This window comes from Pistacia vera, unplaced genomic scaffold, assembly GCF_008641045.1.
Source record: "Pistacia vera cultivar Batoury unplaced genomic scaffold, PisVer_v2 Contig724, whole genome shotgun sequence".
Classification (NCBI taxonomy): Eukaryota; Viridiplantae; Streptophyta; class Magnoliopsida; order Sapindales; family Anacardiaceae; genus Pistacia; species Pistacia vera.
Window position 1 is genome coordinate 352,316 of NW_022196584.1, and position 25,607 is coordinate 377,922.

A 25,607-nucleotide genomic window follows, 5' to 3' on the forward strand; every position below is an offset into this window, starting at 1 on the left:
TCATCCTCCCCTCTACAAAACCATACCCTTCACAACCTCTCATCACTTGCCGATCGCCAACCACGACAGCTGCCACAGGTGACTAGTTTTCGTCGGTCTCCACTGGCGAATGGCCACTAAATGGTTGCTGGGGACGTAGGGATTTTGTAGATTTGGAGATGCTGGTTGCAGTAGTGATGTCCAATTGCATTTTCATCGCCGAAATCCAACGAAGAACGACGAAAACCTAAGCTTGACGGCACCGGCAATTGGAGGGTCCAATGAGTCGGGAACCAGAGGGGTTTTGGATGACAGACGATGGGGAAAGTGATGGAGATGATCAGGGGGTTCACCGCCATCAGAAACAGCCCAGATCCAATAAAAACTGAGACAGTGCGTAGTCACTAAGGGTGTAATTAAAGTAATTTCAAAATAAGATGGTTAATTTTATAATTTTAGTAATTTAGGGGTTAAAATATAATTTATTAATTTAGGATTAAGGGTATTATGGTAATTACACCCTCACTACCCTAAAAATTATTAACAGTGTTATTTTAATAGTGGGAATCTGGAATAAATGGAACTTGGGTACCAACTTGAGATTTCATCAAACCTTGGGTGTAAATAATAAGTTAAAAGGAGGCACATGATCCAATGCATGTGTTGCTTCAGTGCCCAGCACTACGGTTCCCCAACTTACGTTTGTGACCTCTGCATTGCATCATATTAATATTAAATTTCTAAGTAATTACACAATTTGTACCTCTAATTATGAAAATTGAAAAAGTATTTACAAAAACAAATTCGTTTGTATTTAATTAAAGTTTTAAGAGCAGGTTAATGAAATTTTTTGTGTTAAAAATGTTATCGTCTCAGGATTGATAATATGCTTTGTGTTGTGAAAGTACGGAAGAAACGGAGAGAATCAGAACCGTTGACTGCAGTTTCAGGAAATATGAGAGATGTAGATCCGACAATCTCCCGACCACGAAGCATGGGACTTGTTTAACACTCTGGCACACACCATACATCGCTTATTTTCCCACTTCATACAAATCTAACGGCCCAGATCTATTGGAACACTACGCACCCACGGCGCAAGTTAGTTTACACCACCAAGAACCCCACTAAAAGTCCACTCTCATATACTAATCGAAAATGACAAGCATTATTACAAAAACCTCCCTATTAATAAAACAAATAAAAAGAAATGGAAAAAATTAAATAAATCATTGACCTCAAAAACTAACATGAAATTTTAAAAATTTATCATTTAATAATAAAAAAAATTTATAAAAGTTTTCCATTAGAAAGAGGGTCATAACTAAATTAAATAATATGATATACCGGCATTTCAACTAAATTTTAAAATAAATAATATAAAATTAAATTCTGTCCGACATAAAATTATTTTAGTGAAAGACAATATTTTAAACTAATTTGTGACAAATTTTTAACCATAAATTTATTATAATCCTATGATTTAGAAGTTACAAAGTTAGCATTAAAAAGAATTATTTAAATTTAATTTGGATAAAAGCTACCCTATATATAAAGTCTTTCTTAAAAATTAGACAAATCGAGAAAAGAAAAGAATTCACGCCAATTGGAAAAAAACACAAATCTAAAGAAGAAGGGCATTACAGGCATTTCAGAAGGTGAGAATGAATATAAAATCCGATAGAGCCCTCTCTTGAAACTTTAGTTGCAAAAAACACCTACAAGCGACGCAAAGAGTGACAGACACAAACTCACAAACACAAAACACAACTCTCTCTCACCGGAACTCTAAACTTCCGGGGATAAAAACTCCTACGGCCAAACCGTCCGCACCCAAAACTCTTTTCTGCCAAACCCTTAAAATTCCGATTCGTTTTTTTTTTATGTTTCTATCACCAACTTTTGCTGAAATATAAGCAAATTTTACTCCGAACTGGGTAAGGTTGGTGGTGGTATGATGGGATTTTGTATATGTCCCTTGGAAACTCCGGCAAGGTTGCTGTGGACTACTAGCTTCTTTCGTCACAAGCTCATGATTTTCTAATCTTTAATTAATATTTGTTTAAACTCTACTTCTTCTCATCATCGTCGTCATCGTCTGCTCACAACCACCCCTTTTAGATTGTTTTTGTGTTTAAACTCTACTTCTTCTCACCATCATCGTCGTCGTCGTCCACTCATTCAACGTAATCATATAATACGTTGAGTGATCAAAGAGATAATTTGCAAGGTTTTGTCATGGAGTCCGGACGTCTTTTCTTCGACCCTTCTGTAGCCTGCCCTGGCAACATGTTGTTCCTCGGAAATGGAGATTCCTTACTTCGAGGTAATTTTTTTTTTTTTTTTTTTTTTACTGTTTTGATGATGATCTAGCTGTGTATCTATCTGCATGTCATGCTTTGTGACTCAGTTTCTTCATGTTTTTCATGACAGTAGAAGAAGATAAAAAGATGTGGGCTGCTTTTTTCTCTTTCTCCTTTTTTTTATCTTTTTTATGGTTTCAATATGCACTGTGTGGTTACTGAGAAATTAAAGAAAGGAACGATCTTTGAATTTTTTAGTTTGAAGGTGATTGATTAATAGATCTTGTCATCAAACTTGTATTTGGTTACTAATATGTTTTAAATTTTGTTTGGTTGATTGTGATATAAAGGAGCAAGATCGATGATGAACATTGAGGAGACCTCAAAGAGGCGACCTTTCTTCACTTCACCAGACGACTTGTTCGATGACTGCTATTATGACGAGCAGTCACCTGAGAAAAAACGCCGCTTATCTCCTGAGCAGGTTGCTTAATTTCTACTCACAACTTTCAATTTTCTCGAGTTTTATTCCTTTACTATTAATATATAGCCTTATCAGCATCAAGTTCGTTTCTTCTTTTTTTTTTTTTTTTTTATTCTCGTTTCGAAACCGAATCTATCTTACTACACTACGAAACAAAAAAGATTGGTTCATTAGTTTTTAAGAAGAAGGGTAAGGAAGAAGAAGTCAACAAGATTGAGTTTAGATTTTTTTTTTGGGGGGGTGCGTGAACCTGATGAGTTGTCTGTGTTTAACATAGACAGTTGACAGAATAAATGGTCTCAATAACCAAAATTAAAGCATAAAATATGAATCCAATTTGATGAGTGAGTAATTATTAATTTTTGATGTGGTGATGAAGTGATGTTATGTTAATCAGGTGAATCTGCTGGAGAAGAGCTTTGAGGCAGAGAACAAACTGGAGCCAGAACGGAAGACCCAGTTGGCTAAGAAGCTGGGATTGCAGCCGAGACAGGTGGCTGTTTGGTTCCAGAACCGCCGCGCTCGGTGGAAGACCAAGCAACTTGAAAGAGATTATGATCTCCTTAAAGCTTCTTATGATGCTCTCCTCTCTAACTTCGACACCATTCTCAAGGAAAATGAGAATCTGAAATCTCAGGTAAATTACTAAAATTAATTAAACATAATCATACAACTAAATTTGTTTCTAGATTATAAATTAACCCATTTTTTGTTATGTTCTGCATGTGAATAATCAACATTATAAGTTACTGAAACATTATAAAGATTTGATGTTCTTAAGATGACGGATGTTGTTGGGGACACCTATAGCCTGTTTGATTGGGACGTTCTAAATGTGATATTCGACTTTATAGGCAAAAACACGTGTTTTCAAATTTAGCATATGTTCTAAACCCCACTTTGATTTAAAAGATATCATTTTTAAAAGCCATATAAAGACGAATATACTTTTGCGATTTTGCCTTTCTCGATATAACCTAGACTCTTCCTTTCTTATTCCCCACAATGAAAACTTCAAATATGGACAGTCATGCCTTAACAATTTTACATTGGGTGTCTGATTTTCATAGTGATGTAACTTTAACTCTAGGTGGTTTCTTTAACTGAGAAACTTGGAGCAAAAGAAGAGAATAATAAACAAGGGAAAAAGAGTGAGGCAGTGACACCAGAAATGGTACAAGTTTCAGTAGCCCGATTGAGCAATAAGGTTGAGGATCGGCTGAGTTCTGGCAGTGGTGGAAGTGCAGTGGTTGATGAGGATTGTCCACAAATTGTGGACAGTGGTGATTCGATTTCATATTTTCCAAGTAATAAATACACAGGATGCATGGGGCCCGTTGATGGGGTTCAATCAGAGGAGGAGGACGGAAGTGATGACGGCCGGAGTTACTTCCCCGATGTGTTTGTGGGTGCACAGAATCAGCAGCCTGAGGAGCCATTGGAGTGGTGGATGTGGTCATTATAGGGCCACTAATCAAACTTTGTTACTAAGCTCTTTTGTCTTTGTATTTTCCGTTTAAGCATTATCAGTTAAAAAAACTATATGAAAGTAATGACTTTATATGTGGATGTATGGGGCTTAGTATGAATAAAACCGTGTTGAAGTCAATTGGGTTTTGAGTTGTATTACAGTTATGAAGTGATGTAACATCCTTTGAATGGATGGCTACCTAAGAGTGAGATTTCCCAATTTGAGACTTTCATAATCAACCATCTCAAACCTCAATATGAGCTCTAATTATCTAAGAATATCTCACCTGACCAAGTAGTTTAAGATCACCAATTCACACTTATCTAACAGATGCTCAAGCAACAGAAGATACATTTATACAAAAAATGCACACATTTTAAGTCAGATGAACCTACCAAGAAGATATTTTTCTGTCGGTGGTATAAAACAAGGGCAGAAAGATTTGCATTCAGATTTCAACTCCTACAGAAGAGGTTTCTGTATGATTTTCATATTCTTCGCCATATAGGAACTCCACACATACATCATCAGCCACTTCCAACTTGCAATAAACTTTAATATTAATTCCTACTATTCGCCTCCTTTTTTCTTTCTGGTCCTGTCCTTCCACCTCTCTGGATGGTATATATGCACCTACTTCCGGTATATTCCCAATATTTTAGCTGGACAAAGAAAAGCCAATGTCATAGTGATGACGATAAGAAGCAAGAATTTTGGAGAAAAATAGGAAGAGCAGTAATCAAGAAGTCTGCCTCCCAAAACAACATAAAACACTAGTGGGGTGGTAAACCTTTGATTAAAAGAAATTAATGAAAAACTCTATCCTACTCAAAGAAAGAAATAACAACAAATTCTAAGTAGAATTCAAAGAATAAAATAAAGTCTTCAAAAAAATTATAGTCATATGCCTATACCTATCTTGTGTACCTAGAACTTTATGATGTCTTATAGTTATCACATGGCCTGCATTGCCACACCAAAATGTAAAGTTTCAACAAGCAAACAGCCATTGAGAAAATTAACGGATATCTACAAATCAAACCATACATAAAGCTACCAAACTCCAACCGACCATATATCTCTTCAATGTAACTTCCCAGCAATTCTCCATTTTCAGCTATTTTGTATTGCACCTATAGTTAGAAAAATGAAAAGAAAGACTTATCTAAACTAATATTTCCACCAAAGAATGTTGAATCTGCTCCAGTCTCGACGAGAATGTGATGCCAAAAACTAATGTTCCTAACTACCAAATTCTATTAAAAGAAAATATGTGGATTACTTTCAGATTACAATAGTAGAAAGTGAAACAAGAAAATTCATTACTTGTTCGGTGTGCAATGTTGGGATCCTGGTTTCTGAAGAACAATTGTATCCCTCTTAGTTAAGTTCCTAGGAAAAAGAATCATTAATACTAGTAAACTACATTGAGTTAGAATAGGAGACCACGATGTAAAATTCCACCATAAATTTCTATGCTAGCAACCACAAGTAACCTCGGACAAAGCAATAAGTTTTCCTTCTTCCTACATTATGCCAAGTTAGGAAAAACCAAATGAAAAGAACCAGAAGGAATGAGGAAAGGAGTGAGACAATAGAAATAAAGAAATGAATAAAGAATGAGATTGCTACTCTGCTCAGTTTGATTTTCTTTCCTTACTTCTTTTTCCTTTTACACTAATTTATTTTGTATATGTATATGGATCGTGCTCATCTCAGAAATTTTTCTTCTATTTCGCCTGTCATTCCAAGAACAAATCTAAACACTGAAGCAAAAAGCAGTCCAAAACTGGAAGCATTCTCACTAATCCACTAGTCCTGATGAATACAACTTCAGAAAAAAAAGGTAGCTTTAGGACTCTGCTTCCAAATCCAAGTTAGCATTGTCAGCTTTGTATACACACGCACCTGAAGCAGCAGTGGCAGTGGCAGCATTGCGCCTTCGGTTCCCAAATTATCCTCATGATCAATTTGACCAATTGACCCAAATGTGGTCTTGATTATAGGAACCTTCTTTATTATTACAAAACAGGCTGGCCGTCACCTTCCACTGGCACCGGGACCCAATTTGTCTGGATTGTCTCTCCCAATGAATTCAAAAGCCACAGACCCCTAAATCAACCATCTGGTTCCTTTCGCTTCTTATTACATTTTCGGCTTACCTTTAACTTTTCTGCCAATTCCGAACTGGGCAGTGACTTATGCTCCAGAATGCTGCTAACCTTCAAACTGTCAATTGCATCGGAATTGGATAAGGACTTCTCATAAACAATGGCTGCATCAAGGGAGTATATTCGCAAGGCAAGAGAAGACATAGTGGATGTTTTGGCAGCTGCTGAGAATGATGACCAATACCACCACTCATTCCTCAAATACTCAGACTTGATCATGTCTTCCAATATAATTGTAGCCTGGACCATCTGATAGAGAAAAAATTAAAAAAAAAAAAAAAATGTTTTAAGTCTCAACAAATCCATGCATTTAAAGAATAACTAATGAATGAGGAACTTTAAAAGAAAAAAATTAAAACAGTCATTACACAATTGTCTCGTACATTTTTATTATACTCAAACAGCAAAACAAGAAAGGTAATAAAAAGAGGAAAGATCAATAATCCATTAAACTAACAATAATACAAGTTATAAGCATGTTTTGAGATCAGTAGTTATGAATTGAATTTACACGTTTGTATTTTGTGGTAATATTGATCAACATAACTCAGCCCAAACAGTTTCCATAATTAAATCTTGAGGACATGCAGAAACCATGAATCATATTCTTGAACCAAAAGTCAAGTTTCCTATCTAATTATCTCCTGGCAAAAGGGAAAATGACATGACTGTGCACCCTACAATAGAGAATTCAGATGGTGGTCTGACCACTAAGTGTATTGTGCTAAATTAGAAAATTTTAGAAGTTCCTATTCCCATTGCAATGAAAGCATACTTCCATGCCACATCTAATGAAAAAAGCAGGTAACTGTTTCAATTACCTCAACAAGATAAACTACGTAAAAACATTCAAAAAGCAGAAAATTTCCACACTAATCCCAAAGATTTTATGAAAGACACCATAAAGACGGACCGAGACAGCAATTAACACTGTACAAAGTACCCATAATAAGAAGGGAATGAAACCAACCTCATATATTGTTTCTGCAGATTTAACAAACGCACGCCAAGCCCACCTCCTTTCAGCATGGGCCTTTGAAGGTCTCAAAGTTGCTTCAGGGAAAGCAGCCTCCATATCTAGTAAATTAATCTTGAGCCGCCTCATTATCTGTGACACTTTACCAATTAATGGCCTCAATGAAGACTGGGGAACTACACAACAGTGAGCAACCCCAACTTCAGAAAATTGTCTATCTGAAAAGGATCTTTCATCTCTTTGTTTAGAATATCCCAAGGCTGGTTTATTCCTTTTAGGTACTCCAGGTATCCCAGTTGCAGCAGATTGTCTGGAAGAACCATCCATGATGTTGTCATTGCCAGCATTAGCCACAGACAGGTTTGCTTCTGCAGATAACAGTCTCTTGCCAGCCTTCAACTCATCCCCTGCGCCGCCTACCTCTTTCTGGGGAGAATTTAACATTAAAGTAGGGTCGCTCAGGAAAGGAGATACAGATGGGATAAGCGAGGGGATTCCTTTTGAACCAATGAGACCGATCTCCTGTATCAATTCTTTATTAGAATCTTTCGTCATAAACTTGGATCTTATCTCCTCCAAGTCAAAAGGGCACACTAACCCTTCATTTTGAAACTTTATCAACCGTGAGGCCATGTCATTGCACCCACTTTTAGAAGTTTCAACATCAATTTCAGAAGTGCATGCTTCCCTAGGTATGTCAGATTTCATATTCCCCTTCCCTCTCAAAGAATTATTTATCTCTTTGCTCTTCTCAAAGACTGGAGGACCTGAACTGCACCTATCATCATTATGCTCCTCAAATTCAACTTCAGTGAAAAAAGTTCTGTGGCACGAGAGGCAGTGGTTTCTGGAAGGCCAAATCGGTTCTAAGCATTCACAACGATACATTTTCTCTTCACTAGTCACTCTTGCCTTTTTTCCCCGCTTCTTCACAATTTCAGTGGTTTCTGAGTCAAAGCAAGGACCATAATTCTTCTCCAGCAACAAGGCCGCCTTAGTAACAAGACAATCAATAGGTCCAGCTTTTTCACTATTAGTGGGTGTTCTCAAACAACTTTGGCAGTCGTCCTGCACTTGGTTTTTAGTTTGTTCAGGATCCTGGAATCTTAGCCTTTGCAAGTGCAGAATAGACTCTTTCAGTTCTCTTTCTTTCAGGTTGTTGTCCTTCAACCACAGAAACAATTCTTTAACTTCAGCATCATTTTGATAAAAAACCCAATGTGGACTAGCCATAGTAACATTAGGATCATAGGAAAATGGGCAGCAAGCTTTTGAGCCCTCTAAATTCAAGACAGTATTTGTGTCTGATGAAGTGGAAGTCTGCAAGATTGAATTTTTGCCCATTTGCTTTCGAAAATCCAGCCTTTTTCTTCCTTGATGTGATGTAAAACTCCCATCAACAATAACCTGTGGCTGCATACCAGGCATAGCTGAAACCCAATACAATCGACCAATAGAATCACTTCCCAAAAACTCCCTCCTCACAGTTAGCTTCAAAAGCTGTGATTCTGTGGCGGTTATTAAGTCTTGTAGAACAAGTATGTCATTCTTGATCGTGTTCAACTCAAGATTGTATGCTTGTGACTCATTTGTGACAACAAATGGCACTTCATGAGCTACTTGAGGGCTCAACAATTCTGATGGGGTAGAGAGTCCCTGATGATCTGAAGGTGGTATTTGAGTTGCAATTTCCTTTGTCAATTCTTGTAAGTTTTCCTTTAAATGGATTTCTCTACTCACGTCATCTTGTGGCAAAGTATTTGATAAAGGGAGCTCATTTGGTTTAAATGATTTATCATTCTCTTGAAAAGGTATTTTACTGTTGTCAACAACAGCATGATGATCTTTTATTTTATCTTCAGTATCTACAGGGTTCATGAATTGGCTGTTAAACTTATAACTCTTCTCTGAATACAAGAGAGATGGGCGCCTATCAGAATCATTTAGCTCAGATTCCTGTCGACCACCCTCTGTTGGATGTACATCATCAGAGGAGACAACAAAGCCATTATTTCCACAGCTTGAGCCCTGTGGCTATCCCATAAATTTGCCATTGTTTCTAAGAGTAGTTGTGGATCCCTCCTTAACGTTTCCAATTGCATTAAGCACAGTTGTCTCCACCTTTGCAACTCTTGCAGCCACAATTTCTTCCCTAGACTTTAAATTCTTCCATTCTGCAGAAAAGGAACGTAATTTCTGCTGCAATTCAGCAGTTGTTTCAGCACATTGCTCAAGGTGTTGACGAATAACGGCTGAATTAAGTAACTCATCACATAAAAACTTAAGCAAGAAGGTTCTCTGCATACATAAAAGGAGAAGAGCTCTATTAACCACAATTTGTACACACAAAGAACATAAATGCACTATAAACAACATAGAAAAACCAGAACTGACTCAATCATAAAATGCACAATAAACCATATAGCTTTTTTCACATTCCATAAGTATAACAATAGAAATGTGGTCAAATTCAACTAAAAGACAAAGACCCAAACCATTCTGCACTTATGCACATATCTTCATAAATCAAGGTTGACCCAGTTCAAAGCCAACGATAGCACAGAATTTCCAGGTCACAGAACAACCATCATGAATCAAGATGTAAGATAAGTTACAGAAGGAACTCATAATAAAATTACAAAAACACAGAAAACACAGAAACATAGCAAAAACAGTATAGCAACTCATGCACCGTCTATGTTTAATGTGCATATAGATGAATCTAGAGGTACAACCACAATCGACCGATAACTTAAGTGGATGATCACAAGCTATGCATTATAAGCAAAAGCCAACTAGTCTATACAAGTTGGAATCAAATCAATGCAAAGGTCTGGCGTATTCAATCAAATAGCAGTTGAATTTATCAAAATGTTTAAGACTAAGATGGATAAATGAGAAGGGTTCAACAGACAAACCTCATCTACATTGTACTCCCAATACTCTTTTTCTTCCATTACAGCTGTTAAATGCCTAAGTGCCCCCAAGTACACTCGAGTCACTTCTCCCTGGTATTTCTTTCCTCTGCTTCGACCACCGACTCCAGAATGTCCTGATAAATCCTGAAGCTTATGGTTACTGACAACACAAGATGGACAATACCAGTTCCCTTCAGGAATCCGTGCAAGTGGAGGATCCAAGCAATAAGTATGATACTCAGCATCGCAAGTATCACATAGAAGAACACTATCATCATCTTTATCCACCCCACATACTTTGCAGACTCCTTCATCCCACGGAGCTTTTGGAACCTCACTTGTGAGAGCAATAATATCATTTATTTCTCGTTTAGCTTCAGCATCTAAGCATTCCGATTTGGCATACCCCACGAGTTTCTGAACCAGGGGGACAACCTACAACAGAAGAAGCATTAAACAGCTAAAACAAATTAAAAAGAAAGATAAGAAACACTGATGTGCACTAAGAGGGCAGCCAGGGACAGAGGGAGCATAACATACGTTTAATTCATATGAAGACCATCAATTATTTTCCTCTTTACATACTTCTTTCAAGTGAAAATATAATCGATAATGTTTGACATTTTAAGGACTTACGTTAAGCATTTCAGTGATCATTCTTTAGGTTTACACCCTGTATTTCCTATTATTTATTACCACAAAATTGAAAAGATCTGAAGAATCGTGTTTTGTTACATTAAAATTCTGCTTCTTTCCATGACTTCACTTTTTCAACAAAGTTGTAATATATTTTTGCTTACTTCTCTACACCTCAGAAAACTTTTTCAAATTGAGGACACTTGACCTCCATTAATGTATTTACTGAGTTGATTGCTAAATCATAAGGTAATGCATTCCTAATGCAGTCTTGCAATTAATCCTAATACCCAAGCTAAAATGCAAAGGTGAATGACATTGAAATATTAAAATCATAGTTTTATTCCATTGCTTGATCTATAAGAAGCTCAGTCCACAGAAAGAAAATAGGTCAAACGTTTTTGTGGGTCATTCCATCCTCTTGTAGTGGTTTTTTTTAAAAACAAGTTTATGGTTTGGGTAAAGGAGAAAAGGTCAAAGTTTAATGAAGCGGTGCTTTTTAGCCACTTTTTGGGTGATTTGGCAAGACAAAAAGGACAGAGTTCCTATAGATTTTTGTGAACAACTTGTTCACTCTTTTGTAATTATTTTTTCAATAAATGATATTATTTGCTCTTCTTCTCACAGAACAAAAATAAATAAATAAATAAATAATAATAAATTAAATAGCTAAAGTTTGTAATCACCACAGGTAAAACCAGTGTTTCTATCTCTGCCTCTTTAGTACTACTGGGAAATTCAAACATTAACAATTGGATGTAGCATTAGCAAAACACCAGTCCATATACTCTTACACAAAAAATGTTGACAAACAATTTTAAATAAATGGGATGGAGAAAGAGAAATACAAACCTCCTTTTCATACAATGCTTCAAAATTCTGGGATAATTTCTCAGCCAATTCAACAAAATCAGGCTGATCCGCATATGCCATTCGCACATTATTCCATAACTGCCAGGTTAAAGAAATGGTTATTTCATTTTACAAGCTGGCATATCCACATAATTCATCAAAACAAGACAGACCTAACCTAAAAAAGCACTTGCAAGTCCAACGTCATAATAACACGCTAATGTGATTTAACGCAAGCATTAAAACCATAATAACACACCAGGTGTAGCTCTTAAATTTAGAAAGTAAATACCTTCCTAACAAATTTGTTTATGTGATCCTCAAGCTAGAATATTTAAACTCAAAAAAGCACAATGAATAGAAATCATATATTAATTCATAATAATCCTCTCATGTGTTCATCAGATTAGATATCCGAAAGCATAGTTCATTACCAATCTTTCTGGCTATAAGATAATAAATCACATTGCCAAACGATAAGGTTCACTTATCATATTAATATACAACCAAGTTCGCAGTCTAACTCATGCCAACTTTTAATAAGTGAAATGGACACAGGCATCATCAATCATGAATAAAGGAACTCAGAGGAAGTCGAGCAATATGCATTGGAAAAACTTTACGAAGTCAAAAGCAAATGAAAAACTATAGTCATAGTCAGACCTCCCGAACATCCTCAAGAAAAGATTCATGTGATCTGTCATACGCCCCAACTGCCAATCTCATATCAATAGTCCTAAAATCCAGAGGACGAGATACCATGCCAGGCAATCCAAGTAGCCCCTCATCATCATTATCAATAGAACTCAACTTTCTTCCCAGTAAATTACAGAAAACTTTTGCATCATCTGCAGCAGAAGCATGACGTAAGACAATACGACATTGCTTCATTATGATGTCAGATACAGATAGGACAGTCTTTCTCTTTGTTTCCTTGTCAGATTTATGTGGCAATTCTTCCTTCCGAACATCTGCCAGCACTGCAAGAACGGCTTTCTGTATTCAATCAAGAATCAAAAATTACAAGATTCAGAATCATGCCCGCTCTGATTATTAATTGATCGTGGACCAAAAATAACAGAACCAAAATATAAGGAAAATTTAACAGAAAACATGCTAAATGAAATATTTATAAAGAAAAAATGGTTCAAAACAGTAACTCCAAATTCAGACACATTTCTTTTTGATAGATTTAGAATATGATATATGATAATATACATGTAGAAACTAAGAAAAAAAAGTACTGGAAGTAGAAAATAAATTACATTTAAGACAACCCCAAGGGGTGAGGCTTTGTGCTAAAAGCTCTTGATTCCAACTAGAGGTCACAAATCCTATAGAGCCACACATTATTTCTCACAAGTTTCCTGGCCACTAAGCTTGTAGAGTATGGAACTGGCCCCCGTTCAGAATATGGTGAGTATATAGAGAAGGTAGAAGAATTTTTTTGTATTAAAAAAATCGACTTAAGACAAAGTACAACCTATTTTAAAGAATGTATACTGTTACTCTTTTTTATGAACGAAGAATGTATGCTCTCTCAACTTGCTGAAATTGAAATATATAAAACCAAAGGTGGTTTGGGTGGTTCAAGCAAGAAAGAAGGCATTTTGGACACCTTAAGGCATTTGAACCCTCATCAAACTACATGTATTGTATTGTGACATNATCGATTTAGAATATGATATATGATAAGATACGTGTAGAAACTAAGAAAAAAAGTACTGGAAGTAGAAAATAAATTACATTTAAGACAACCCCAAGGGGTGAGCTTAGTGCTAAAAGCTCTTGATTCCAACTAGAGGTCACAAATCCTATAGAGCCACACATTATTTCTCACAAGTTTCCTGGCCACTAAGCTTGTAGAGTATGGAACTGGCCCCCGTTCAGAATATGGTGAGTATATAGAGAAGGTAGAAGAATTTTTTTGTATTAAAAAAATCGACTTAAGACAAAGTACAACCTATTTTAAAGAATGTATACTGTTACTCTTTTTTATGAACGAAGAATGTATGCTCTCTCAACTTGCTGAAATTGAAATATATAAAACCAAAGGTGGTTTGGGTGGTTCAAGCAAGAAAGAAGGCATTTTGGACACCTTAAGGCATTTGAACCCTCATCAAACTACATGTATTGTATTGTGAAATGCACTCTAACACTGAATGTTAGATAGGAAAACAAATAGGTGATTTTGTCAAAAATTAAAAAAAAAAAAAAAAAAAAAAAGGGTTTACGTTGAAAAAGGGCAAATTATATGAATTAGTTTAGTATTAGTAATGATATTTTTATTTATAAGAATTTACAGAACTAATCATAAAGTCAAAAGGAAAATCAACAAATAAATGGTAGTTTAAACTCAAATATGAAGAAAGGCATATTTAATGACATTGATCTGCTAAAGGAAAAAAGACCAGCATACACCCCAGAATAAAACAGAAAAATAGAAGCAGATTATAAATATTTTCCTCAAAAAGGCACAGAAGATAAGCTACAGAGAATAGCACCTTCGTTGGTCCTGATGCATTGCCTTTATAAACTTCTTTACTGATTGAATGTTCCAATCTTTTTTTGGCCCAATCTGGTGGATCTTTCTCTAGGGCTTCATAAACACATCTTCTGATTCTGGTTCCCACATTTGTTGGTAGCTTCCTAACAGGCTCCAGAACCTTTGCCCACTCAGGCATAGTACCATCACTCACAACTTTCTTTTCACAGGAACCAGAAGCATCAGACCCTTCATCTTCAATGGTCAGCATGTCATTTTCTCTGTTCAAAAAACCAAAAATCTTCTTTGTAGCCTCAGCAAGCAACTGAAGATTGAAAGAGTCAAAGTATTAGTACACATTATAATTATGTCTTTCTTTTTGGTTCCCAATTCTTGATCATATTGCAAAGAGCCAAAACCACAGCCTAAACATACTAAGTCACTGGACAGATGTCATATATCACAAAGAAAATTAAAATTAAGTAAACAATCACATACATTTAGGGTAACCACAATGCCAAATGCTGAGTAAAAAGGTAACTTCCCGATACACATAATTCTCAGATGAAGTGATCATAATTCTACAGAAATACAATCTAAATCTTAGATTGACAGAATCCTTTAAAAGAGACACGAACTTTGAGGAGGATTTCATTCTGGCAATAATTTTAACAAGCGAAGCTGTTAAACTCTGAATATGTCACTCTTGGATTTAGCAATAATATAAATTCATGTTTAAAATCAATAAAGCAATATATGTCATAAGCAACTTTTTAAATTGTATCAGCCAAAGAGAAACATCTTGTATGTCGAGAAACATTAAGAAATTGTATATGATTTTTGAAGGAACATTCATATAATCCATTCCCATGTCAGAAAATAGAACAGATTCCTGTTCAATCAATCTAGAAAGTTAATATTTTGTGATACCAAAAATCCATTGACCACACTTGTCTGTGCACTGGGTTTGAAACTAGCAAATACTGCCCAACCTAAGCCTTCGGTAATCAAACAACCTATGAGACACAATATTCTAAGCAGGTGGCCTCGTAGGAATTTGAACCTCTAACCTCTTGATTGTGAACCAAGAGTACCTATCCATTATGGTTCATCAAGAAAGTGATATTTCTCATCCAAGTAACTTCTCTAAATTGCATGCAATCAAATAAAAACAAATCTAGAACATCAAGAAACTTTTCTAAATAGCACAACAATTTAAAAGAAATCTGTGTTAACCACTCCATGCTCAAACAAGAAAATAGATCCATATTCAATATCCATCAAGATAGTTACATTTGCCATCAAGAAACCTTTCTAAATAGTATGCTGCCAAAAAAGAAACATCAAACACATGAAAAAAGCTTTTCATAATAGCATATGGTTTTGATGGAAAATTCGTACAATCAAATGATCAATTGGTTGTTTGACCGATGAAGTTGTAAAGCTGGATTATTGAACTAGTAGATATTATGAAAGCTATCATTACATGAATATGTCTTCTTCCAATTTCATTTGAGATAATATGCAAGACTTTTATAATTTTGCCTGAAAATAATAATAGTAATGATAATATGTAGAAAGCTTTGATGGGAAGTTGTTTTTTCAGAGAGCTAGTGTCTAGTCAATAAATTATTTCTGTAAAAGAAAAAATTCTAAATTTTAATTTCTTCTACTAACATATCACATTAATCATTGTTCAAATCCATCTTATGAAAAATGAATTTCATTCTAAATCTACATCAGGATGGATCTAACTATTGAGCAAAAACTAAAAAGGTAATTTCATTCCTTCTAGCAATTCCTACTTACAATTCATATCCAAGGAGTACATCTACAGCCTAAGAGATGGTAGGAAATTAAAACAGTGTTCTCTAGATCTTGTGTTAACAATTTCTGCTAAATAAGAGCATGTGAAATGCCAATAAAAAAACCAAGAGCCAATCTTACCAGGGCATCTGCTTCCATTCCAGCCACTCCAGTAAGTGAACCACAGAGCACCCCTCCATCACCTTGTAAGCAGCGAAACACTTTACAACTTTCACGAGTAGTAATGTCCGCAGAGTCAAGGACACCATCCATGGATAAGAAAGCCAAGATGTATCTCCGTGCTAATTCTGGCCAAGTCAATTCGTTAACAGGGAGCATATTGAGCTTACCCTTCTTAGGAGGAATTGAGTTATCTGCATCTTTCTTTCTCCCCCGTTTTGATTTCGACTCTCCAGAATCAAAGTTTGGGTCAATAATTGCAGCCACCTTGGATTGCAGTTCACTAATTAGCACCCCAAGCAAAGAGCTATGAGCCTTGGTCAAAACCACACCAGAACATCTGTTGTAATTAACATATGCTATTCTAGCTTGGGCCACTTCTTTCATTGATCCAGTTTCCATCTGTATAAATGCATGTGGGTTTTCCCTTGAGGATGACATTTGTCCACCCACAAAGTCAGTTTCTTGAAAGCTTGAGGGTTCAATTCCCTGGATTTTCTTCTCAGATTTCTCAAGAGGACTTGAGCCATCAAACCATGGATTGATAAGCTCCTCTTCAAGTTCCTCCAAGGAAAAAGGTCCCTTCAGACCTAAACTTTCATGAAAACGCCCAAAGAACTCCCATACCTGAAAAGATAAGCAGAAGCTCAAGGTTTCATATCACTCAATTGTGTATCCAAATATAGAAATATGTTCTGCAACAAACTACAGAATACTGATTGTACATGCATACCTGATAAAAGTCACCAATAATGTGAGGAGGAAGCCTCAAGCACAATGCCTTTCCAGGGGGGCAATGATCATGGTCTTCAACCAACTGAGGTTTGTTGAGTCTTCCAAATGAACCATCTGATACTTCTTCATTCTTGCTTTCTATCCCACATTTCCTTTTTGCAATCAGGAATCCATTTCCAACAGTTAGGGATGAGATGTAGTAACTTCTATGCTTCAGAAATTCATAACGTGAACAAGCTTTAACACCAGGAAGCTGTTCAATAATTTCTTGCACAAACTCAGTGTCTAACCCAAATCTATCCTGGTCCAGCCACTTCAGAAGTACATTGCTTATTTTATCAAACTTATCATCACCCCCAAAGTCAGACAGGATGTTAATGGAGACCGGAGAACCAAAAAACCTTTCAAGTGCAGAAAATCTCACTTTGTTCTTGTTGTCCATCATATCCCAGTTTGGTGATCCCCTTCTATTTTCAATGTGCTTGCAGAAAAAATTTAAACCACCTTTTCGTTTACAGATCTCAGAGCAAGCATCAACAAGCTTCTGAGACATCATTCTCCATGCCAATGATGATGAACGATCTTCAACAGAAATCTCACCAATTTCATCCCTCAACCCTAAACCATCAGTTAGAAGCTTTCTAGATTTTTCATGAATGGAACTGGCTTCAAGCAATAAATTATCACATGTATAAGCACCATAAGTTTTGTTTGCACTATTTCCTAGACAAGTCAAGATATCATGCTCCATAGGAGGGCAAGGATCTGAAAGAATTATCTGGATACTGATGTCATTATCATAATCATTACCATAAGGAGCAATATTGCCATTTCCTTCATCATGTAGACCGGAGAATTGCACAAAATTTGACCTAAAGAGGATAGTTGATCCATTTGGAATGGGCAACACAGAGCATGAACATCTTCTTACCTTAAAAACAGGACCAGAATCGCCACCATCTGACACTTCACATATAAAAAGAGAGCCAGTGATCTTATCATGCCAACAGGAGGTATAACCAACAGGACTGATCTGGTTAACATCATGATATGAAGGTCTCACATCAACATTCCCCAAAGAAAGAACAAAAAAATCTTCAAACTGCACAGGAAGTCCATCCTGAAAAAAAAATGTGTGACAACAATTAGGCATTAAGAGGAAGCTGAAATAAAATATAATATTCCAAAAACTGCTGAAACCCTCACTGCTACATCATCACACTAACATGAAACAGAAAAAATAAATTAAAGCTAGAGAAAAGAAGATGAAGCATTAGTAACATGTTTACTTACCTTATTGTGCTGAAATCCAGCGAAACCATTTTCCTCTCCTACAGCTTCAGTACCACCAGCCACAATAGTATCAGATCTACTAGCAAAAATCTCCATAGGTTCACAATTGGATGAAAACTCATTACAATAACTACTTATCGAATCCTTTTTTTCCTCAAAACCATTAACAACCGATGACCTCGTTAGCTTTCTTCGTTTAGGTAGATGTAACCTTTCCTGTCCAGCAGATCCTTCAGTTCTTATTTCAGCATCCATAGATTTGTAGTTAGAAATCAAACCCAGATAACAAGCAACTTCAGACATTGAATCAAAAGTCTTTCCATCTGGAGCACAGTAAACAGCATATAGTTGACAGCTGCTCATAGAACGTCTTAATTCAACACACCAACCTTCTTCTAGAAAACCCTGCCTTTCAGAAATAAATTCTCTAAGAGCCTGCAACAATATCTCGCTGGGATTTTGAGATGGAAATTTACTACTCCTAAGATTTCCAGTGGAGAAGCCCAAATCTACCCCATTGAAACTTCCATCCATTCTTTGTCTATGAAGCAAAATATCTTCAAGACCAGTTTTTACAGTGTGTGTCGTAATTCCAGAAAATTTCTGAGATCCATATCCATTCCCCGCATATATAAAGTTTGAATAGGTCACTGGGGCAATAAATCCATTGCCACCAAAAGAATTATCACCCGGGGTGTGCTTTCTAAAACCAAAATAAATATAACCAGTAACTAACATGAGAACTTTAATTTCAAGAAATCTATTCATAAATTGATCTACAATTAAGACGGATGCAGAGAAAAAAGATTCAAAACAGGGATCACAGGATAGAAAAGAAGGGATTAAGCAGGAGAAAAATAAAATAGGAGTTAACTCCTCCCAGTTACAATTTGCTAAAATAGATATAATAATGACCACCAATAATAAGGCACCAAAAACCATTCATTACCCTCCTAAGATCTTGCATCTATAAGATTTTCACTTAGGCAGATCTCTCTCATTTACCAAAAGTCAAGATTTACTTTCCTTTCTCTACAAGGAAAGACTAGAAATATATTTAAGGCTTTTAAGATTCCTAGTGCAAAAATAAAAATTGTCATTAACTCAGTTGAAATAAATACTACAGACAAAAGAGGAAGAAAAGTGAATTTTTTCACCCTAACATGTTTTAGAAGTGAAGAATTGACAAAACAATTCCAAAATCCTGACGTGCATAGAATTCAGACAATTTGTTATCAACACAATCAGAGTAAGAAAAGCTGGGTGACTACCACTTTTTTCATTCTTTCTTATTTTTCCTTGGGATAGGATCACTTCAGTATTCCTTCTAGTTTCCAAGAAGCTGACATGAGCAGAATTCAAATCCTTTATAAACAATACATTATAGGTCAGAAAACCTGCACTGACAATAACTTTGGTGTTTGTTTTAGTTAGTGAAGAGTCTTGATTTCTTTTAAAAAGAAGAATGTGACCTATGTGATGTAGGTACTATGCTTGCCAAGAACAAATAACTTTGGTCATATAATGTTTTATTATAAGGGGATATTTTATTAACGAAATAAAAAATCACTTTGTAGATTACTAGGAATATTTAAAAAATGTGTTTGGTTGATTCGAATAAATTAGTGAATAATATGTTTGGTTGGGAGGATAAATGGGTGGGTATGTTATATAGATTCTTAAATTGCCCTCCTTTTTAAATATTAATATAATAGTATTTTTTATTCTTATTTTTTTAATAATTTCTTTTAACCCCCTACTTTTCAGATTTAGCAAAAACACCCTAACAGCCAAAAACATTTTAAACTTAACAAAAACACCCCTACTCACCCCAAGCCACTGCCGGCAGCCAGCCACCACCGTCAGCTGCCGCCAATAGTGCTACAGATTTGGCCATGACGCCGACAATGCCATAGATCTGGCCATGAAACAACCAGATCTGGCCGGTTCCGATCCATGGTCAAAAAAGGCCTCACCGGCGCACGGCCAACCATATACGACTGGTCGTACACCATTATGGCAACTTTTGGCAACCTCCAGTGGCGATCCACATTGGCTGGCGATGGTAGCTAGTTCTAGGTACAATAGCATTTCTATAAATAATGACATAACAAGGGCAATGTCGTCTGAAAAATTTAAAAAGTGAGAACAAAAGTGTCTGCATGAATAAATTGGGTGTTTTGTAAATTTTAACAAATATAAGGCTAATTTGGACCAAATGCTCAATTGTTTAGGGGCAATATGGAAAACAAAATTATATTACCTTGGGTAAGTTTTAATAACAGCACACCCCAAGGTATTAGGATTCCTGGCAATTTACCCCCCAAATGCTACTGTTTGTCATAAAATATTCTGAGAATAATTTTTTACAAACCAACCAAATATCGTCATCTGCTCAATTTAAAAAATATTAACCTAGTTATCTAATATTAATCCCATCCAAACGGCCCCTAAAGATCAAGCAAGATATCAAGTTTTTCCTTTCTATTTTGAAACAATTTTTAATTTGCTCAAAAATAGAACTGTTAGCATTCCTTCATTAATTCAAAATGAAAAATGAAATAAACCTTAACAGCAACTGTTATAAACTAAGTAACTTATCAGTGTGTCTCTAAACAAGTTGCCCTATTTGTGTTGAAGTGAAACAGGCTATAACAAATTCTTATAGTAATTTCTTAGAAGCTTTACCATATCACCCGAGGCTTGGCCACTTGTGTTTAATGACACCACCAAACATGGATATATAATAGAAGCTGTTTCAGCTAGGCTCGTCAGAGGCTTTCGTAGTCCAAAATTAGCCTCAATGATAGAACCAATAGCTCGGATAAAAGTTGATTGAGGCATGTGAACAACATAGCTTGGCTTTGGCATGGACAGAAGAAATTAACAGTGTCAAATTCATGACTTTGGGCTTAATTGCAATTCAATAACTGAAGTCTGCATAAAATCCTCCCAGTACAGTAAAATTGCCTACAATCCCAACAACAAACTAATAACACCACCTATGCATTATGTATCAAATTCATGACTTTGGGCTTAATTGCAATTCAATAACTGAAGTCTGTATAAAATCTTCCCTGCAGAAAGTAAAATTGCCCACAATCCAAACAACAATCTCATAACCCTACCTATGCCTTGACCTTTTAGCTCTATGCTTATAACAAAACACCATTCATAATAAATAAATTTCCATCTCACTGAGGCTAAAATCACCAAAAGATTCAATCTTTAGCTTTTATACAAACTTAAACCAATGTGCTAAACCAAAATATTATTATTTTCACCTTAAAATACCATCATCAACTCAATCAAAGTAGAACTAAAATAAAGTTCCATTCTATTCTTCTATGTTTTCCAAAACAAATCTACTAACACTTAATTCAAACTTAAATTTTCACCATTGCTAAAACCAAGACAAACCAAACTTAACGTACCTGGCATCGAGCAGTTCCTCGGCAGCGTCTCCATCAGCATCGCTAGGCGGAGAAGCGTTTATATCCAAAATCCTCTTTTTCTTGCCTAACGGCCAGCGTTTACTTTTAACTCCGCTTTCAACGCAGTCGCTACACACCCACTCAACCAGATTAACCGCCTGCCTCCCGTGCATTCCAGCACACTCCAAGTGAAAACCCCTCTCGCAGCCGTCGCACACAACCACGTATCCCTCCACCTCCGGCCCTCCGCATGCGCCGCATATCCCGCCCCTACCTTCCTCGGTTGAAACCACCGGCGACGCAGGCTCCGGCAAGCAATCGGCCGGATTATCCGTCGACGAAGTTATCGGGATCTCATTGAGATCGATGCCCAGAGGCGAACGAGTCGAATCGCTGAGTTCCATTATCCGATAATTAATAACGTAAGCATTGCTTGCTTAGAATTTGTTCTTTTTTTCTTTTTTTCCGACTTCCGCTGGAGGGATTGTTTGGCTGTTTTGGTTTATGGATTTTTTTTTTTTTTTTTTTTAAATTCGGTGTTTGGGGTTTTGACGGATGGAGAGACAAAATGGGACCAAGAGAGGACGGTACAAACAAACAGTATATAAAAGATAGTTTTGTTTGGGTGATTGGACAGTGGTTGTGGAGAAATGGAGATTGGGGATTGTTTTGTTCGTGTACTTGGTTTTATACTGCCTTTATGAAGGCGCGGGTCTAAACTCTCAACTGGTTGCTGTTTCGTTTTCTGATTCATACCATTCTATCAAGCGCCTTCTAGTCATTATTATTATTATATACATATAAATTTTATCTGTCTTCCTTTTTTAATAACAACCAAAAAAAAAGAGTTACTATTCATATATTGTCTGTTACAGTTTTTTACAATAATTAATACTTCCAAGATTAACATAATGGCTCTACACATATCAAATCAAATACTGTTAAATATAGGAAAAAAATAATAGATTTTATACAAAATGATTACCCATGATTTAAATCATCTATCAAATTTTGTGATTATTATCTTGTATTTATTATTATATATTTTAATTATGAAATAAAAGTGACTTAAGACATGAATTGAATAAATTGTAAGTAAATATTATGATGATGTTGTACGAGGATACTTCTTCCTCTTTCTCTTTAAACTTTTTACTAGAAAGTAGAATCCAATGCTTTATAATAAAATTATAATATCATCTCTCATCACCTTTTGAAAAATCTCACCTACCACCCTTCACACCTCTTATTTTTCATAGTTGATTAAAAATTACAAAAAAAATGAGTTATCCTTTACTAATGTATTTATTACAATAATCAACAAACAAAATATTTACAATAAAGCTACGGACACCAGCAATTTTACATCGAAAATATGTACCGGCTTACGTGTCCCTTGACTCACACCAACAATTCAGACGCGTTATTAAATATTTTTCTAATGAACGGCCGTCCATCAAATATGGACGGCCGTTCACTTACATGGACTCTCGTCCATATTATATGGACAGACATCTATTTATTACGGACGGGCATCCCCCATAAGTAAAATAGAATAAAATATTTTTATAAAAATTAAAAAATATTTAGGGACGGCCGTTCATCTTTTATGGATGGTCGTCTATTAATTTTGGACGGGTATCCACAAATAAGGGACGCTCATCCTTAATCAAAATAAAAAAAAAAAAAAAAATTGGGGACGCCGTCTACAAATTGTGGACGAGCGTCCCTTACATTTGGGGGAATGGACGCCCGTCCATTATTTTGGTTTTACAAAACAAAAACTTCAACGCGCCAATTCCTTTGCTTTCTCTCTGTAAATTCTTCCTTCTTCTTCAACTATCACCAACTTCAACGCCTCCGCTACCGACTTCAACTATTCGTGAGTCTAATCAGATTTTCTATGATATTGTTTGAGGGAAATGAAAATCAACGTGATAATGTTGTGAAGCTTCTGCAAGATATCTTTGAGCTTGTAATAAATGATCTGATGATAAATGGTTTCAGCTTTGCTGCTTTCAGTCACTTTTCCCATTTTAACATCATTTAGAGGGTTTGCTTTACTAAATTTTGTTTTCAATGTGCACAGAGTATTCGATTTGTTGAATGCACCCCAGCAGGTTAAGCTGGATTTTGGCTTTCGTTTTGAAGAAATTGAACCTGAGTATTTGCTGACGAGAATTCTTTGGGTGATCAACGAAATGAGAGATACGGATGTAACGTACAATTCGCTTTTGCTTTTTCAATTTTTTCTCAGTTCATTTAGTTAAAACAAACTTAACAGTGGAAATCATCATTGAAGCTGCAGTGACCACGGGGACATTAGATGCCATTAGAGAAAGGATGAAGAGCATGCAATTGGCTGCAGCTGCTGGGAACCCAGAAGCTGGAAGCAGGCCTTTAATAAACATGAACGATAATTTAAATCATGGAATCTCGAGTCAGCATCGTTCATCAGACCACCCTGGTGTAGAGAATGCTGTACAGGGTGCGGTTCTTCTAACCATGGATGAGAAGGCGTTATCTGGACTTCAAGCCCGCATGGAGAAACTAAAAAGTGGAACAATGGAACACCTTTAGAAATTTTTTAGCAATACAAGGAGATACAACTCACCTGGTATTTCAGTGGCTGTAAAGTTTCTTCAGCTGGTTTTGCAGCCATGTCGCAAAGAGAGAGAGAGAGAGAGAGAGAGAGAGAGAGAGCTTAATGGCTTGAAAGTGGAGAGAAAGGAAATGGAAAGCTTTGAGTTTTTGAGCAAAGGTTAAAGTCCAGCCAATTGGATCTCATTCATTTACACAGTTAAAGCAAATGAGATCCAATTGGCTGTTTTTAAAAGTTGAAGGAATGGATGGGCGTCCATTCATTTAGGACGCCCGTCCAAAAGAAAACCAACCGTAAGGGACGGCCGTCCTCAAAGTTTTTTTTTTTATTTTCATATTTTGGTTAAAGGATGTCCGTTCAAATTAACGGATAAACGGTCATCCCTAATTTTTATAAAAAAAAATTATTCTATTTTACTTATGGACGGACGTCCTTTAAATGAGGACGATCTTCTATAATAAATGGATCCCTGTCCATATAATATGGACAGAAGTCCATATAAGTGAACTGTCATCCATATTTGATGGACGGTCGTTCACTAGAAAAATATTTATTATTTAATCACACGTCTGAAATGTTAGTGTGAGTCAGGGAGACAAGTAGACTGATACATACTTTCGATGTAAAAACCCCAGTGTCCGTAGTTTTATTGAAATATTTAAGCGTTACTTGATTATTCAAAAAACCTTACACACTTGACACTTTTGCTCCAAAAATAATTAGTAAATGTGCACTATTGGTACCGTTAAAATATTTGTCCTTCAATATGTTAAATAATAAATAATAATCATTTTCATTAATCGAGCTTTTGTCTATGTTGGTCGAATTTCGTCACCATTCATAAATTGTGTCTCTTTTTTCTTTTCTTTCTTCATGGTTACTAATAAATTCTAATACAATATCACAAACAACGTCTGGTTTCTATCACTGTTGACTTTTATTGATTGTAATTTTCATGATTTTGAAGTTTTTTTTCTTATACTTTATTTTTAACATTATATTATGTTAGATAAATACTTAGTTCTTATAAATATATTGTTGTTGTTTTGTGTGATTTGTTCATCAAGCTCGGGCCACCGTAAGGATATAGCTCGACCTAGGACCAGTCCAACTCCACCGGTTATCCGACCCAGCACAAGCTCATCAACACATAGCTCGACCTAGTATAAGCTAATTGCGAATAATGCGAATGATCATTCAATTAATTCCTAGATATCTTCAGATCCCAGATATTGCGGGAATGACCAAATCAACATCAATCTCTACACGATCACAACGCCGA

General features: G+C 35.9%; 2 protein-coding genes across 2 annotated transcripts; one reads left to right on the forward strand and one right to left on the reverse strand.

The window, feature by feature from the left end:
* The first annotated feature begins 1,672 nt into the window (after window positions 1–1,672).
* Window positions 1,673–4,442, forward strand: LOC116114878 (homeobox-leucine zipper protein HAT5). Its single transcript, XM_031401015.1, has 4 exons — window positions 1,673–2,305; window positions 2,633–2,766; window positions 3,164–3,403; window positions 3,857–4,442. Exons 1-4 carry the CDS (start codon window positions 2,218–2,220, stop codon window positions 4,229–4,231), a joined length of 837 nt encoding a protein of 278 aa, XP_031256875.1. The 5' UTR covers window positions 1,673–2,217; the 3' UTR covers window positions 4,232–4,442.
* A 1,382-nt stretch (window positions 4,443–5,824) lies between these two features.
* LOC116114877 (methyl-CpG-binding domain-containing protein 9) lies at window positions 5,825–22,214 on the reverse strand. Its single transcript, XM_031401014.1, is given in 10 exon segments — window positions 5,825–6,657; window positions 7,379–9,682; window positions 10,303–10,737; window positions 11,791–11,889; window positions 12,454–12,786; window positions 14,295–14,600; window positions 16,223–16,888; window positions 16,995–18,116; window positions 18,290–18,992; window positions 21,724–22,214. Coding segments are annotated over 10 exon segments (6,675 nt in total). The 5' UTR covers window positions 22,128–22,214; the 3' UTR covers window positions 5,825–6,354.
* Window positions 22,215–25,607: the final 3,393 nt, after the last annotated feature.

What these genes read in the sequence shown, in the direction of transcription:
- LOC116114878 (XM_031401015.1), top strand. Translation starts at nt 2,218, where the DNA reads ATGGAGTCCGGACGTCTTTTCTTCGACCCTTCTGTAGCCTGCCCTGGC. An exon ending in GCCGCTTATCTCCTGAGCAG is followed by an intron (nt 2,767 to 3,163) that starts GTTGCTTAATTT and finishes TATGTTAATCAG; the next exon opens with GTGAATCTGCTGGAGAAGAG. An exon ending in ATGAGAATCTGAAATCTCAG is followed by an intron (nt 3,404 to 3,856) that starts GTAAATTACTAA and finishes CTTTAACTCTAG; the next exon opens with GTGGTTTCTTTAACTGAGAA.